Source organism: Mandrillus leucophaeus, unplaced genomic scaffold, assembly GCF_000951045.1.
Source record: "Mandrillus leucophaeus isolate KB7577 unplaced genomic scaffold, Mleu.le_1.0 Scaffold466, whole genome shotgun sequence".
Lineage (NCBI taxonomy): Eukaryota > Metazoa > Chordata > Mammalia > Primates > Cercopithecidae > Mandrillus > Mandrillus leucophaeus.
This window is the reverse complement of record NW_012104987.1, coordinates 784,820-797,133: the sequence shown is the minus strand read 5'-3', so window position 1 is coordinate 797,133 and position 12,314 is coordinate 784,820. Positions and strand designations below refer to the sequence as shown.

Below are 12,314 nucleotides of genomic sequence, written 5' to 3'. Positions count from 1 at the left end.
GGAATGGGAATACCTCCTCCGCCCCCCCTACCTGGTGCTGGGATTCCCCCACCTCCTCCCTTGCCAGGTATGGGGATTCCACCTGCTCCAGCTCCCCCACCCCCTCCGCCTGGGACAGGAATCCCACCGCCCCCTCTGCTTCCTGCATCAGGCCCTCCACTCCTCCCACAAGTTGGGAGTAGCACTTTACCAACCCCACAGGTGTGTGGATTCCTTCCTCCTCCATTGCCGAGTGGCTTGTTTGGATTAGGGATGAATCAGGACAAAGGGAGTAGGAAGCAGCCCATAGAGCCTTGTCGACCAATGAAGCCTCTTTACTGGACCAGGATTCAACTGCATAGTAAAAGGTAACATGAAAGTGAGCTCATCTTTGCATAGTGTGTGTCAGTATTAGGGAAGTGTTTATTGTCAAACTCGGGAAAATTACCGTTGAATGTATTTTTAAGCACAGCTCTAAAATTTGTCTAGATTTTTACATCAGTATATAGTGCAGCAGCTTGCTATTTAAAGCTTTAGGCTTTTCTCCAGAAGTACCAAAGGTGTAAAACAAATATATATATTTATCAATGTATGAGATGTAGGTATATCCATCTATATAGTTATTGATATCTCTCTTAAAGATTGAGGGATATATTTTTCTTAGCATACATGCTCTGTTATCTAATTGTAAGACTGCGACTCATGCCTGAATTCCAGTGAAACTATGCTTTTATGCCCTCTGGAAAATGAATGAGGGCAGGTAAGCAGAAAAATTTGTAGCCAAATTATTTTCCATGTAAGAATCTACTCCTTGCTTTCACTACTTCAAGCTTCCATTTCTGACACACAGCTTAAAAATGTAAATCAAATTCTTAAGTAAACTGACTCTGGAGCATGGTTTAGTGCACACTTTAAAATGCACAGCCCCGGGGCAGGGCGTGGTGGCTCACGCCTGTAATCCCCGCACTTTGGGAGGCCGAGGCGGGCGGATCACGAGGTTAGGAGATCGAGACCATCCTGGCTAACACGGTGAAACCCCGTCTCTACTAAAAATGCAAAAAATTAGCCGGGCGTGGCGGTGGGCGCCTGTAGTCCCAGCTAGTCGGGAGGCTGAGGCAGGAGAATGGCAGGAACCCGGGAGGCGGAGCTTGCAGTGAGCCGAGATCGCGCCACTACCCTCCAGCCTGAGCCACAGAGGGAGACTCCGTCTCAAAAAAAAAAAAAAAAAAAAAGCACAGCCCTGCTTTACAATCCCATCTTGTAGGCTTTCTTTAGAAACATGCTACACAAAAATACACATATCCACACCCAAGTGTGAAATAATTTAGTTTTGAAAATTTCATGACACTTCTGTCAATCATTGGCAACACAGCACAAAGTCATACAATCATAGCTGGGAATAATCATCATAAAAGAATACTTTCCACCAGGTATTCTGGTGGCATTTTATACATTCATGCATCATCTATGAACCGTGTTCCCTAGACATTGAGACAATGCTGTGATACTTGGCTGTGGAATGTGTAGGTGGCAGGGAAAACGTACACTTTAAACCTCACTGGCCTGCCTTGTTCTAATGTTTCATGATTCCTTGACTTTCCTTTGTGTGTGTGGCATGCGTTTAGAAACGGTATTTGCCAGGTTCGTTTTCATTTCTTATATGAATTTGTCTACTCTCTAAACCATATCGGGGGCAAGAAACTGTATATTGTGATGACTTCTAATTTTTCAGTTCGTCTTCTGTGTTATTACCACTCCACTTATGTATGTGGGTGATTCATTTTAAACTGTGCCCCAAAGTCATTTCTCCAGATATGACACGGGAAGTTCTCGTGTTTTGTTATTGCTTTGCTTTTTTAAAAATATGTTTACCCTTTTTAGGTGGTATTACATGAATCTGCGGTCACTGAGAAGACAAATAACAATGGGGTGATGTGATGGGAGGCAGTAGGAGGCAGAGGATGCCATCTTGTAAATGTGTGTTTTTTAACCCATGAATAATCTGCAGAGGTGATAAGTCAAGTTGGGATTTTGAGATATCAAACATTTCTTGCCTCCCTAGCCCATGCTGAGATAGGTTTTCTTTTTGCGTTTTTATACGGTGACCTGATAACTGAGGGTTTCTGGAAATTATTTCTGGGGTAAGATTTCATTCATGGATGGTATTTTAACTTTCCCAATAAGTGGATCAAACAAATGGTGGTCTTAAAGAAAAAGAATATTCTTTCCTTCTTATCTCTCGTCTTTTTCCCTCCCTCCTTCCTGCTGGCTTTCCTCCCTCCCTTTCTTCCTTTCTGTTTATGCTTACTGTGATGTAGTTCAGTTTGATGGCTGTTTTATTGTTCTTTTGCTTAATTTTAGAGACTCCAGTACTTCACTTATTTGGGAAAAAATTGAGGAGCCATCCATAGATTGTCATGAATTTGAGGAATTATTTTCTAAAACTGCTGTAAAGGAGAGAAAGAAACCTATCTCTGATACCATCTCAAAGACAAAGGCTAAACAAGTGAGTATTTTTTGTGCCTTATGAAATTGGACAGTGTTTCTGGCATAAGTGTGAACTGTCATTAGAGAAAACTTTGAAATAGTTTTTGGGCTGTGTAAATCTCCATGGATCTTAGGCAGATAGCAAGGGTTAGGACTTTAGAACATGTGGTTAAGTAACACTAGCACAAATAGAACAACACATGATTATCTCCATCCAGTGATAATGTCCCGACTTTTATTCGTAACATCATAACACATATTTCCAAAGTCTCAGCCACTGTTTCTTTCCAGAATTAGTTGCCTAGAAATAAATTTTCACTTGATTTATATCCATCTGAGTGCTCCTATGGATGGAAAGAAAGGAAAAAGTGGGCAAAGGAAAACAAGCAAGAAATCCAATCCTTGGAAACTGATCATGTGTTTGGTATTTTGTTGCATTATATCTGAAGTGGATGCCATTAGAATCCAGTTAAACAGTTACACTGTACTTGAAATGTGGAAGAGAAGTCTTGTATCCATTTCTAACCTCTCTATTTTATGTTAGATCCTTTGATCTAACCTGTGACATTTTTGAGTCATAAAAAGAAAGATTGCTGCATTTCAAGAAAAACATTTCCAAGCAAAATTTTTCAACTGATATATCCATTGGGCTTGTCATAAAGGGATATTGTTATAAATTTCTCAGGGGTGTCATTTGGAAAGTAGAGTAAAACCTCATCATAATGAACTCCAGATAGAATTGCTAATGGTGCCCGTCTTTACCCTGAAATGGAGAGTGGCTACATTTCTTAACTTTTGCAGGGTGGCAGGAAAGAGGTCTTGGAAGCAAAGGAGTGGCAAGCAGCTCAGTCTTGGGAAACAAAGAGGGAAAAATGAGACTGATATCTCCAGTGTTCTCCTTGCCCAGTAGCGCCATAGGAGTTCCAGCTCATGGGCTGATTCCTCGAATTTTTGCCTCTGACCTGGAAGTAGTAGCTAGGCACATGACCTGGAGTTGTTTCCATTGATACTTATTTCAGAGCAGACAATGTTCACCAGACAGACATCGCCATATCCAGCCAGGAGAAGATGAGTTTCAATGGGACAGCTAGACCCTTGTAACCCATAGTTATCTGGGTGAGCAGGCTCACCCCAGGCATTTTATTAATCTCAGAATAATTTAAACCCAAACATTATGCAGTTGAATTCTTTTAGAAATGCTTTTGTTGTATTATTGCTGGTTGCTGGTGACCTCAGGTCAGTAACATAGTGAACGAAATGGCACCTGGCACATCATAGGCACTCAGTAAATATTTATTAAATTAATCAGCTGACTAAGGGATGAAGACTTTATAAATATCAGTGGCTATGTCCAGCAGTGATTAAAAACCAGAGAGTTACTCATTTCATAATAAGCAGTAAGTCCAGGGTGACAATGTTAAGAGGAGTAATGGAAAATCATATTTTCTCTGGCAGAGATAAATATTTTAAAAATCCTTTCCACGGTATATTTGCATATAGTACGCTGAGGCTGAGTCATCGTGTCTCTTCTTTTGCGTTGTGTCAGAGATGTAAAATCTGTCTGAGTGGGGAATATGGGCGGGGCTTACATCGAGGAGAGTCGGGCAGCCAGAACTGTCACTTGACTAATGTGTAGATGTGGCATGGAGCGTCTCTTGTCCAGGGACCAAATACTCAGAAAATTGAGCCATGCTCTCCCTACTCCCAGCACCGCTTTTTTTTTTTTTTGACTAAGGGAATACAGATAAGGAAGAAGTCTCCCAGGACGACCAAGACTGTAGGATTTCATGCTCTGTTTGACTTAGTATTAAGTTTTAGCTTACTGAAATATGATTTACATCTAAATCATCAAACTTCAAATTAAACTAGTTGGCATGAAGGAATCTCTCTGCATATAAACAGTGCATCTGTGTTGAGCATCATCATCTTAAGATAATCTCCTCATTCTGTCATTAAGACATTTCATAAATTGTCGGTAAGAGACTTTGCCAATGTCCTCATTTGTGTTTATTGATAGTGACGCTACTGTTGACCTTCAGCTTCAAACAGGGTTTATGGGACAGTCTCCATCATGACTCCAGATAAACCTATTCAGCAACTCCTTGGCCTGGGGCTTGGTGCGGAGCTCTGCATTTCAGATCTGTTTTTGGAGGGATAAAAGATTTTTTTAAATGTATGTTAGAAAAAAATCACTACAAAGTGATGGATTGCTGAAGAAACATAGTTTTATTTAACTTCATTGTATTTGGAAGAAAAATCTGTCCACTCCATTTACTTGAGACATTTAAAATTTTGTTTAAGGAAAGTGTATTTTCAGGATGCATGCAAATTGTTCCCCTTTTTATGGGAAATGTGCACTGATTGTATGTGCAGACATTTTGGTACCTTATGATTCATTTCCAGTAAAATTAATAGCCTTTAATGCCATGGTGTATGTTTATGGAGGTATTTCAAGCAATTCTTCTTATATACAATGGAAGCTGGAAGTTCTGTTTTTATTTAAATATTTAAAAATAGCCAAATAATTTTTCTGTGATCTGTCTTCTCCTTGAAAGTAAGACTGTGGTTGAATGCACTGGTGTTTAACGAGGTGCCTGTGCTGTTTTTACTGTCGTGGCAGAGACGTTTTCAGTGTGATAATAGAAGATTCTTCAGCTGGGCACATTGCCGTTTGGCATAAGGAGAAAGAGGGTTATTTTCTCTGGATGCTCAGACTGATAGAAATGAAGAATATCTTATATTTCCAACTCCTTTTCTCTCCAAAGAACTTAAGACAAAGCATTTTATACTTTTCTTATGGAGCATGGATTTAAGTTTGTTCTATAATGACTTCATTTATCCTTCTTCACTTTGAAGTAACACACGAAAGATTAGCTGAGAAAGGTACATAGAAGTTTGTCAGACTATAGTCTGACACAGTTTTTCAAACCCAAATGAGTGTGACACTTTGACATTAGAACTGTCTGATGTAGAGCCCCATCTCTTAAGGAATAAAGAGGAAAATAGAAAAAGTGATCTCATATGATGTTCGTGCTTAAGCATTCACACACATTCATACTTGCCCATTTTTAAGGAAGGCTCTAGAGCCAATAATATTTAGTCCAATTCCTCCCTATTTGCAGGGTAGTTCAGTGATTATTAATGTTTATAATGACCCTAAGTCACCTCAGGATCTTTGATGATCAAATAAGTATTGAATAGTTTAACCTGCTGGGCGTGGTGGCTCACACTTGTAATCCTAGCACTTTGGGAGGCCAAGGCAGGTGGACTGCTTGAGCCCAGGAGTTTGAGACCAGCCTGGGGAACATGGTGAAATTCTGAATCTATAAAAAATGTAAAGATTATCTGGCTGCAGTGGTGCATGCCTGTCATTCCAGGTACTTGGAAAGCTGAGATGGGAAGATCATCTGAGCCCAGGGAGGTTGAGTCTGCAGTGAGTTGTGATAGCACCACTGCACTCCAGCCAGGGTGACAGATTAAGACCCTGTATCAGGAAAAAAAAAAAAAATTTTTTAATCTGAGCTCATTAGCAGGAAAGTGAGAGAATTTACTTTGGAGTGATTTTGATAATAAGGGTTGCGTAGTTTTTGGTTAATCTTCTACGAAATAATGTCATAAGGAAATAAATTTTGGTAAACACGGTAGTAGTAGTAGTAATAGTAGTAATTATTACAACAATAATAACCATGGAAACCATCGTGTCCATTATTTACCATGTACCAGTTACTGTTCTTAGCACTGTACTTATATCAACTCATATAATGCTCCTACTCATATGAGACAGGCACCATCAGTCTCAGTTCATAGTATGGTTCATAGTACAGAAACCTCAGGTACAGAGATGTAGAGGAATTCAGTAATGTTTCCAAGCTGGTAAGGGGCTGAGCTCAGGTTCAAACTCCAGCCATCTGGCTGCAGAGCCTCTGCTCTTCCTAATTAAGTGATAATTATGGATGTGGAATATTTTATATGAGTGTAAGTGCAGTAATTTTATATGGAGACCAGAATATATACTTTAAAAAATGAATTAAATACTTTAAAAAAAGAATTTGAATGTGTATTGGTTTTTCATATATGTTCTGTATTTAAATGACTGTGGTTATAAATAAAATTGTATGTGAGACACTTTTAAAACCTTTACCATGTTTTAGCAGATTTCTTTTTTCTTTTTTCTTTTTTTTTAAATGGAGTCTCACTCTGTTGCACAGGCTGGAGTGCAGTGGCGTGATCTTGGCTCACTGCAACCTTCCCCTTCCGGATTCAAGTGATTCTTCTGCCTCAGCCTCCCAAGTAGCTGGGATTACAGGTGCAGGCCCCTGTGACTGGCTAATTTTTGTATTTTTAGTAGAGACGGGATTTTGCCATGTTGGTCAGGCTGGTCTCATAGAGACGGGGTTTCACCATGTTGGTCAGGCTGGTCTCAAACTCCTGACCTCAGGTGATCCACCCACCTTGGACTCCCAAAGTGCTGGGATTACAGGCATGAGTTACCATGCCTGGCCAATATTTTAGCAGATTTTGACAAGTATATAAACTGTGATTTCACCAACATACATTTGCCCAGTTAAATAAAAGTTTGAATGGTATGAGATTTAAATACGTAAGTCTCTGTAAGCAGTAAAAATAAGAGTCACTTGCTTGTGTGGCATATAAATAGTGGTTAGAGGCAGACACCCACTGTGGTTAAACCTTGCCAAATGTGAAATGATGCTACCTTTCATTTATCCCATGGTACCAAAAGAATCATCTTTGTAAAATATGCCATAGGTAAATAATGTCTAATCATGTTTAAAGGATCTGTAAAGGAACATGATACCCAGAATGTAAATTTGCACATAGAAGTCAGCAAGAGTGAAAAAGAAGAATCTGTTATTTTTTAAAAAGTACGTAACTGACATTTGTCTAACCATTTAATGCAACACAATGAATCTCTGTGGGTTTCTTCTATTTAATCTATCAGATTAAAATTCTTTGCCCAGAGAATGGGAGAAAAAGTATGACAGTTAAATATTTGTTGGACTTTAGCCTCTGGAAATCTGATCAGAAAAAATACATTGTTAAATTTGCTGCTTATTATAAGGGCAGGTAGTGAAAGGATTTGTTAGAATTCACATTTATTACAGATACCAACTTTAAGGAATTCGATATTTGGTATCATGTTCGTCTTTCCATTGTGCTTGATGACCTAACCCCTAAAAAAGATTTGTTTTTTCTTTTTTTTTTTATGAGACGGAGTCTTGCTCTCACCCAGGTTGGAGTGCTGTGGCGCGATCTCGGCTCACTGCAAGCTCCGCCTCCCGAGTTCACGCCATTCTCCCGTCTCAGCCTCCTGAGTAGCTTAAAAATGTTCAAGGTCAGGAGTTTGAGACCAGCCTGACCAACATGGTGAAACCCCATCTCTACTAAAAATACAAAAAATTAGCCAGGAGTGGTAGTGGGTGCATGTAATCCCAGCTACTCAGGAGGCTGAGGCAGGAGAATTGCTTGAACCCAGGAGGCGGAGCTTGCAGTGAGCCGAGATCGCACCACTACACTCCAGCCTGGGCAACAAAGCGAGACGCAGTCTCAAAAAAAAAAAAGAAAAAGTTATAAAAATGTGTAATAGCGATGGGAAAAGAAGTATTCATCATTCAGCTGCTCTTTTATGGGAGTGTATAACATAATACCTGTAAGTGTTCTTACGGGAAGCAGTAATTGCCAATAAAAGCTTCTTCTTACTGTGTTGAGGAATTTGGGAGAACAGGTGTGGCACACTTCACATATCGCCTGCCACTGTATTATTGGCTGCTATGAAAAGGAAAAATAGATTACATATTTTATCTGTGATCTTTGCTGCAATTTTATTTATTGCAGACATTCATTTTTAGATTGAAAACTGTTTTCTTGTAATTAATAGATATTTCAGTGCTACACAGTGACAGACTGAATGAAAATCTGTGTTATAGAAGCCTAGTGTTTTGTATTGGTGTTAATTGTTCCAGTTGTAGCTGGCAAGGGTGTGTTTTGGTTGATTTGAACAGTTATATTTGTCTTTTGACCAAAGACATAAAATCATGTCTGAAACACTAAATATCTTATAATAAGACAATTTAGATTTGTTTTGAGGATACACAATAAACATTTGGTACTTTGTAACTTTTAACATCTGCTTTTAATAGAATACATTCCTATTGCAAGCCTTAAAAATGTATTTACATAGAAAACCACATCAAAATACAAAACTATAATTAGATGAACATAGGTTTTGTGGAATCTGGATTTGTTTAAGATGTTGAAAGATTTATTATTTTTTTTGAAGATGCTATTCCTGTATTTGTAGAGCATACCCAATCAGTTCAAGGAATGCAATAATATTAACCTCTGTTTTTAAATTTTCTTTTTTTCTTTTTTTTTTTTTTTTGAGACAGAGTCTCGCTTAGTCGCCCAGGCTGGAGTGCAGTGGCACAACCTCGGCTTACTGCAAGCTCCGCCTCCCAGGTTCATGCCATTCTCCCGCCTCAGCCTCTTAAATTTTCTTTTGGCCAATAAAATTATTTTTATACTTCTAAGTAAAAGGCTAAACATAAAAAGTAACACAAATACACCAGCATAATATAAAGGAAATGTAACTAAGCTAATTATCTTTCACCTTGGTATATATTAGGGAAATTATATTTGGGTAACTGTGCTTTAGAATTGCATACAATTTAGTCATAGTGTAGACTGTTAATTCTTTTGGATTTTATATTTATATACCATGATATTAAGATTCTGGGCTGGGTGCAGTGGCTCATGCCTATAATCCCAGCACTTTGGGAGGCTGAGGTGGGCAGATCACGAGGTCAAGAAATCGAGACCATCCTGGCCAACATGGTGAAACCCCATCTCTATTAAAAGTACAAAAATTAGCTGGGCGTGGTGGCGTGCGCCTATAGTCCTAGCTACTCAGGAGGTGGATGCAGGAGAATTGATTGAACCCGGGAGGTGGAGGTTGCAGTGAGCTGAGATCACGCCACTGCACTACAGCCTGGCGACAGAGTGAGACCCTGTCTCAAAAAAAAAAAAAAAAAAAAAAAAAAAAAAAAAAAAAAAAAAAAGATTCTGTTGGACTAAATGTACAAGGAAAGTGGTATGAATTTTTAATGGCTATAATGTTCTGTTTATCATTCATACGAATTGAAGAACGAGTATAGAATAGAGTACAGATGCTGTTTGGAATGCCAGATGCAGTGGCGTGCACCTGTAGAGCCGCCTACAAGGTGGGCTGTTGTGTGCTATGATTGTGCCTGTGATAGCCACTGCCCTCCAGCCTTGGCAACATAGTGAGACCCCATCTCATGTCTAAGAAAAAATTTTTTAAATGAATTCTATCTGGAGCAGATGATGGGAGAGTATTTTCTCAGCAGAGCCGGTTTAGACTGGAGCCACTATTGCAGACAGCCCTCTTTAGTTTCACTGGAAAAACGAAACAGTGAGCGCTTTCACTGTTGCACCCTTTTTTGATCTGATGGCAGCACAGTTGATCCATTTCAGCAGGGACTACAGCAGAGGAAATGAGCTAAAATACCAGAAAGGGCACAGAGGTTCTCTGGAGGGCTAATTTATTGTGGAACAACCCAAGAGAGACGGCTTTGAGTATTCAAGTGACTATACTTGAATTGTCCTTCAGGTTCCATGCTATATACTAAAGATAGTGCAAACTGTGGGTGGTCAGAAGTTCAACAGAGTATATAGGCTGGACTTGGGAGAAAGGCTGTGTGGAGGAGATGTGACTTGAAATGGGCCTTGAAGAATTTATTTGGTTTAGATATGTAGAGAGGACTAAGGGGTGATTTTTGAGAATAGCACCATGAGCAAAGGTTTCCTTGCAGCTTAATTAAAGTGAGAATAAATCAGTCATCACTGTAGCAGGCCTCCCCTGTGTGCTCCCCTATCTGGGAGTTTTAGGAATGTGAATTTAGATCATTTATATTCACTGAATGTGTTTCCTTCTCATCCTCCTACCCGGCCTCAAGTTTGTCATACTAGAAATAAGTGTGAGGACTGAATTTAGATTAATTGGACCTGAAGCTTATTTTGGTGTCAAGGTATGAAATAGCAGGATGTATGCTTCTTTACCATGGATAGCAACAGGATTTGGGATAATCTCAGGGCAAAGGAGGAGTTTATTCCGCATTTGACCTACATAGTCACAATTATGATAGGCCCTACCTTTTTTCTACCAGAAGGGATGCCGGTGACGACACTAGTCAGATTATTCACAACCAAACTTAGTGTGACCTAAACTGAAAAAGAGTTCCTGTTATTTGAGGGCATACGTTTAAGACTTAGAAAAAATATATAAAGTTCTTATTTGTGTCATTAGTTTATTTAATTTAAAACTTTTTGTAAATGGAAAATAAACTTTTTTAAAAAAAGACCATAACCATTTTCAAAATGAAGGTTATTTATTTATTTATTTTTTTTATTTATTTTTTTGGGATGGGGTCTCACTCTGCCTCCAAGGCTGGAGTACTGTGGTATGATCATGGCTCACTGCAGCCTCGACTTCCCTGGCTTGAGCTATCCTCTCACCTCAGCCTCCCAAGCAGCTGGCACTCTAGGTGTGGGCCGCCGAGCCTGGCTAACTTTTTAATTTTTATTTTGCAGGAATGGGGATTCGCCATGTTGCCCAGGCTGGGCTTGTACTCCTGGGCTCAGGCAATCCTCCTGCCTCAGCTTCCCAAAGTGCTGGGATTAGAAGTGTGAGCCACCATGCCCAGACAACTAAATGGAAGATATCTAATATTTCACCTTTATTTTTTGTTAATTGTTAATTCATGAATCTTTAAAATTAATTTGGGACGTGAAACTATCTGAAGTGCTACTTTAGCAAGTTGTCTGGAGGAGAGTCTTCTCGAGATAGTGAGGAACATGGTGGATCCTCTCCCCAGTAAAACAACTTAACTGGTGAAAATTATAACAAAAAATTATTTATTTGAAGTCTCTGAAAATTGTCCTAAGGGTGCACAGGAAATGGAGAAACAGTCATTCAAGAAAATCTGCTAAAACTCAGAACAGCAAGAGTACTCTGACAGTTAGCCACAGCCTACTCCGTTACCAGCCACCCCCAACTCTGCTCTGCTCTGGACATGTGTGGCCAAGAGGACCGTAGTTCTCTCTCTTTCTCTGTAACTCCTGTATGGCTATGATTTTGGTCTAGTAGAGGCAGGATGCTGGCATTTCTAATTTCTTCAGTCTCCTGTTGGAGAAGCTTTTTAACAGGCAAGCATGGAGAACCACAGGAGACCTTTGAGAAGGTTCCTTTAAGGATCACCATCATCTGTGGAGGTAGGGAGGGTGAATACACACCTGCCAGGCTGCATCCAGCCAAGAGCAATCAGAGCAAGATGTGGTGCCCCCAGGAAAGCATTGGCTAACCTCATACAGACCCATCAAAACCAAGCGGAAGCTTCACTGGCATGAGAGTGTGTGTGTGTGTGTGTGTGTGAGTGTGTGTGTGAGTGTGTGTGAGAGTGTGAGTGTGTGTGAGTGTGTGTGTGAGTGTGTGTGTGTGTGAGTGTGTGTGTGAGTGAGTGTGTGTGTGTGTGAGTGTGTGTGTGTGAGAGTGTGTGTGTGTTATCAATCCCATTTTATTTATTTATTTTCTTCTATTATACTTGAAGTTCCAGGATACATGTGCAGAACATGCAGGTTTGTTACATAGGTATACACGTGCCATGGTGGTTTGCTGCACCCATTAACCCATCATCTATATTAGGTATTTCTCCTAATGCTATCCGTTCCCCAGTCCCCCACCCCCTGACAGGCCCCAGTGTGTGATGTTCCACTCCCTGTGTCCGTGTGCTCTCATTGTTCAACTCCTTTTT

General features: G+C 39.9%; 1 protein-coding gene across 1 annotated transcript in view; it reads left to right on the top strand.

Moving 5' to 3' along the window:
* FMN2 (formin 2) overlaps window positions 1–12,314 on the top strand; it is a gene marked incomplete at its 5' end in the record, with an annotated part of 438,038 nt that overhangs the window by 138,224 nt on the left and 287,500 nt on the right. Inside the window, 2 exons of the mRNA XM_011995030.1 lie at window positions 1–347; window positions 2,341–2,485. Coding sequence (XP_011850420.1) covers window positions 1–347; window positions 2,341–2,485 — 492 coding nt within the window. The remainder of the gene's footprint in view (window positions 348–2,340; window positions 2,486–12,314) is intronic.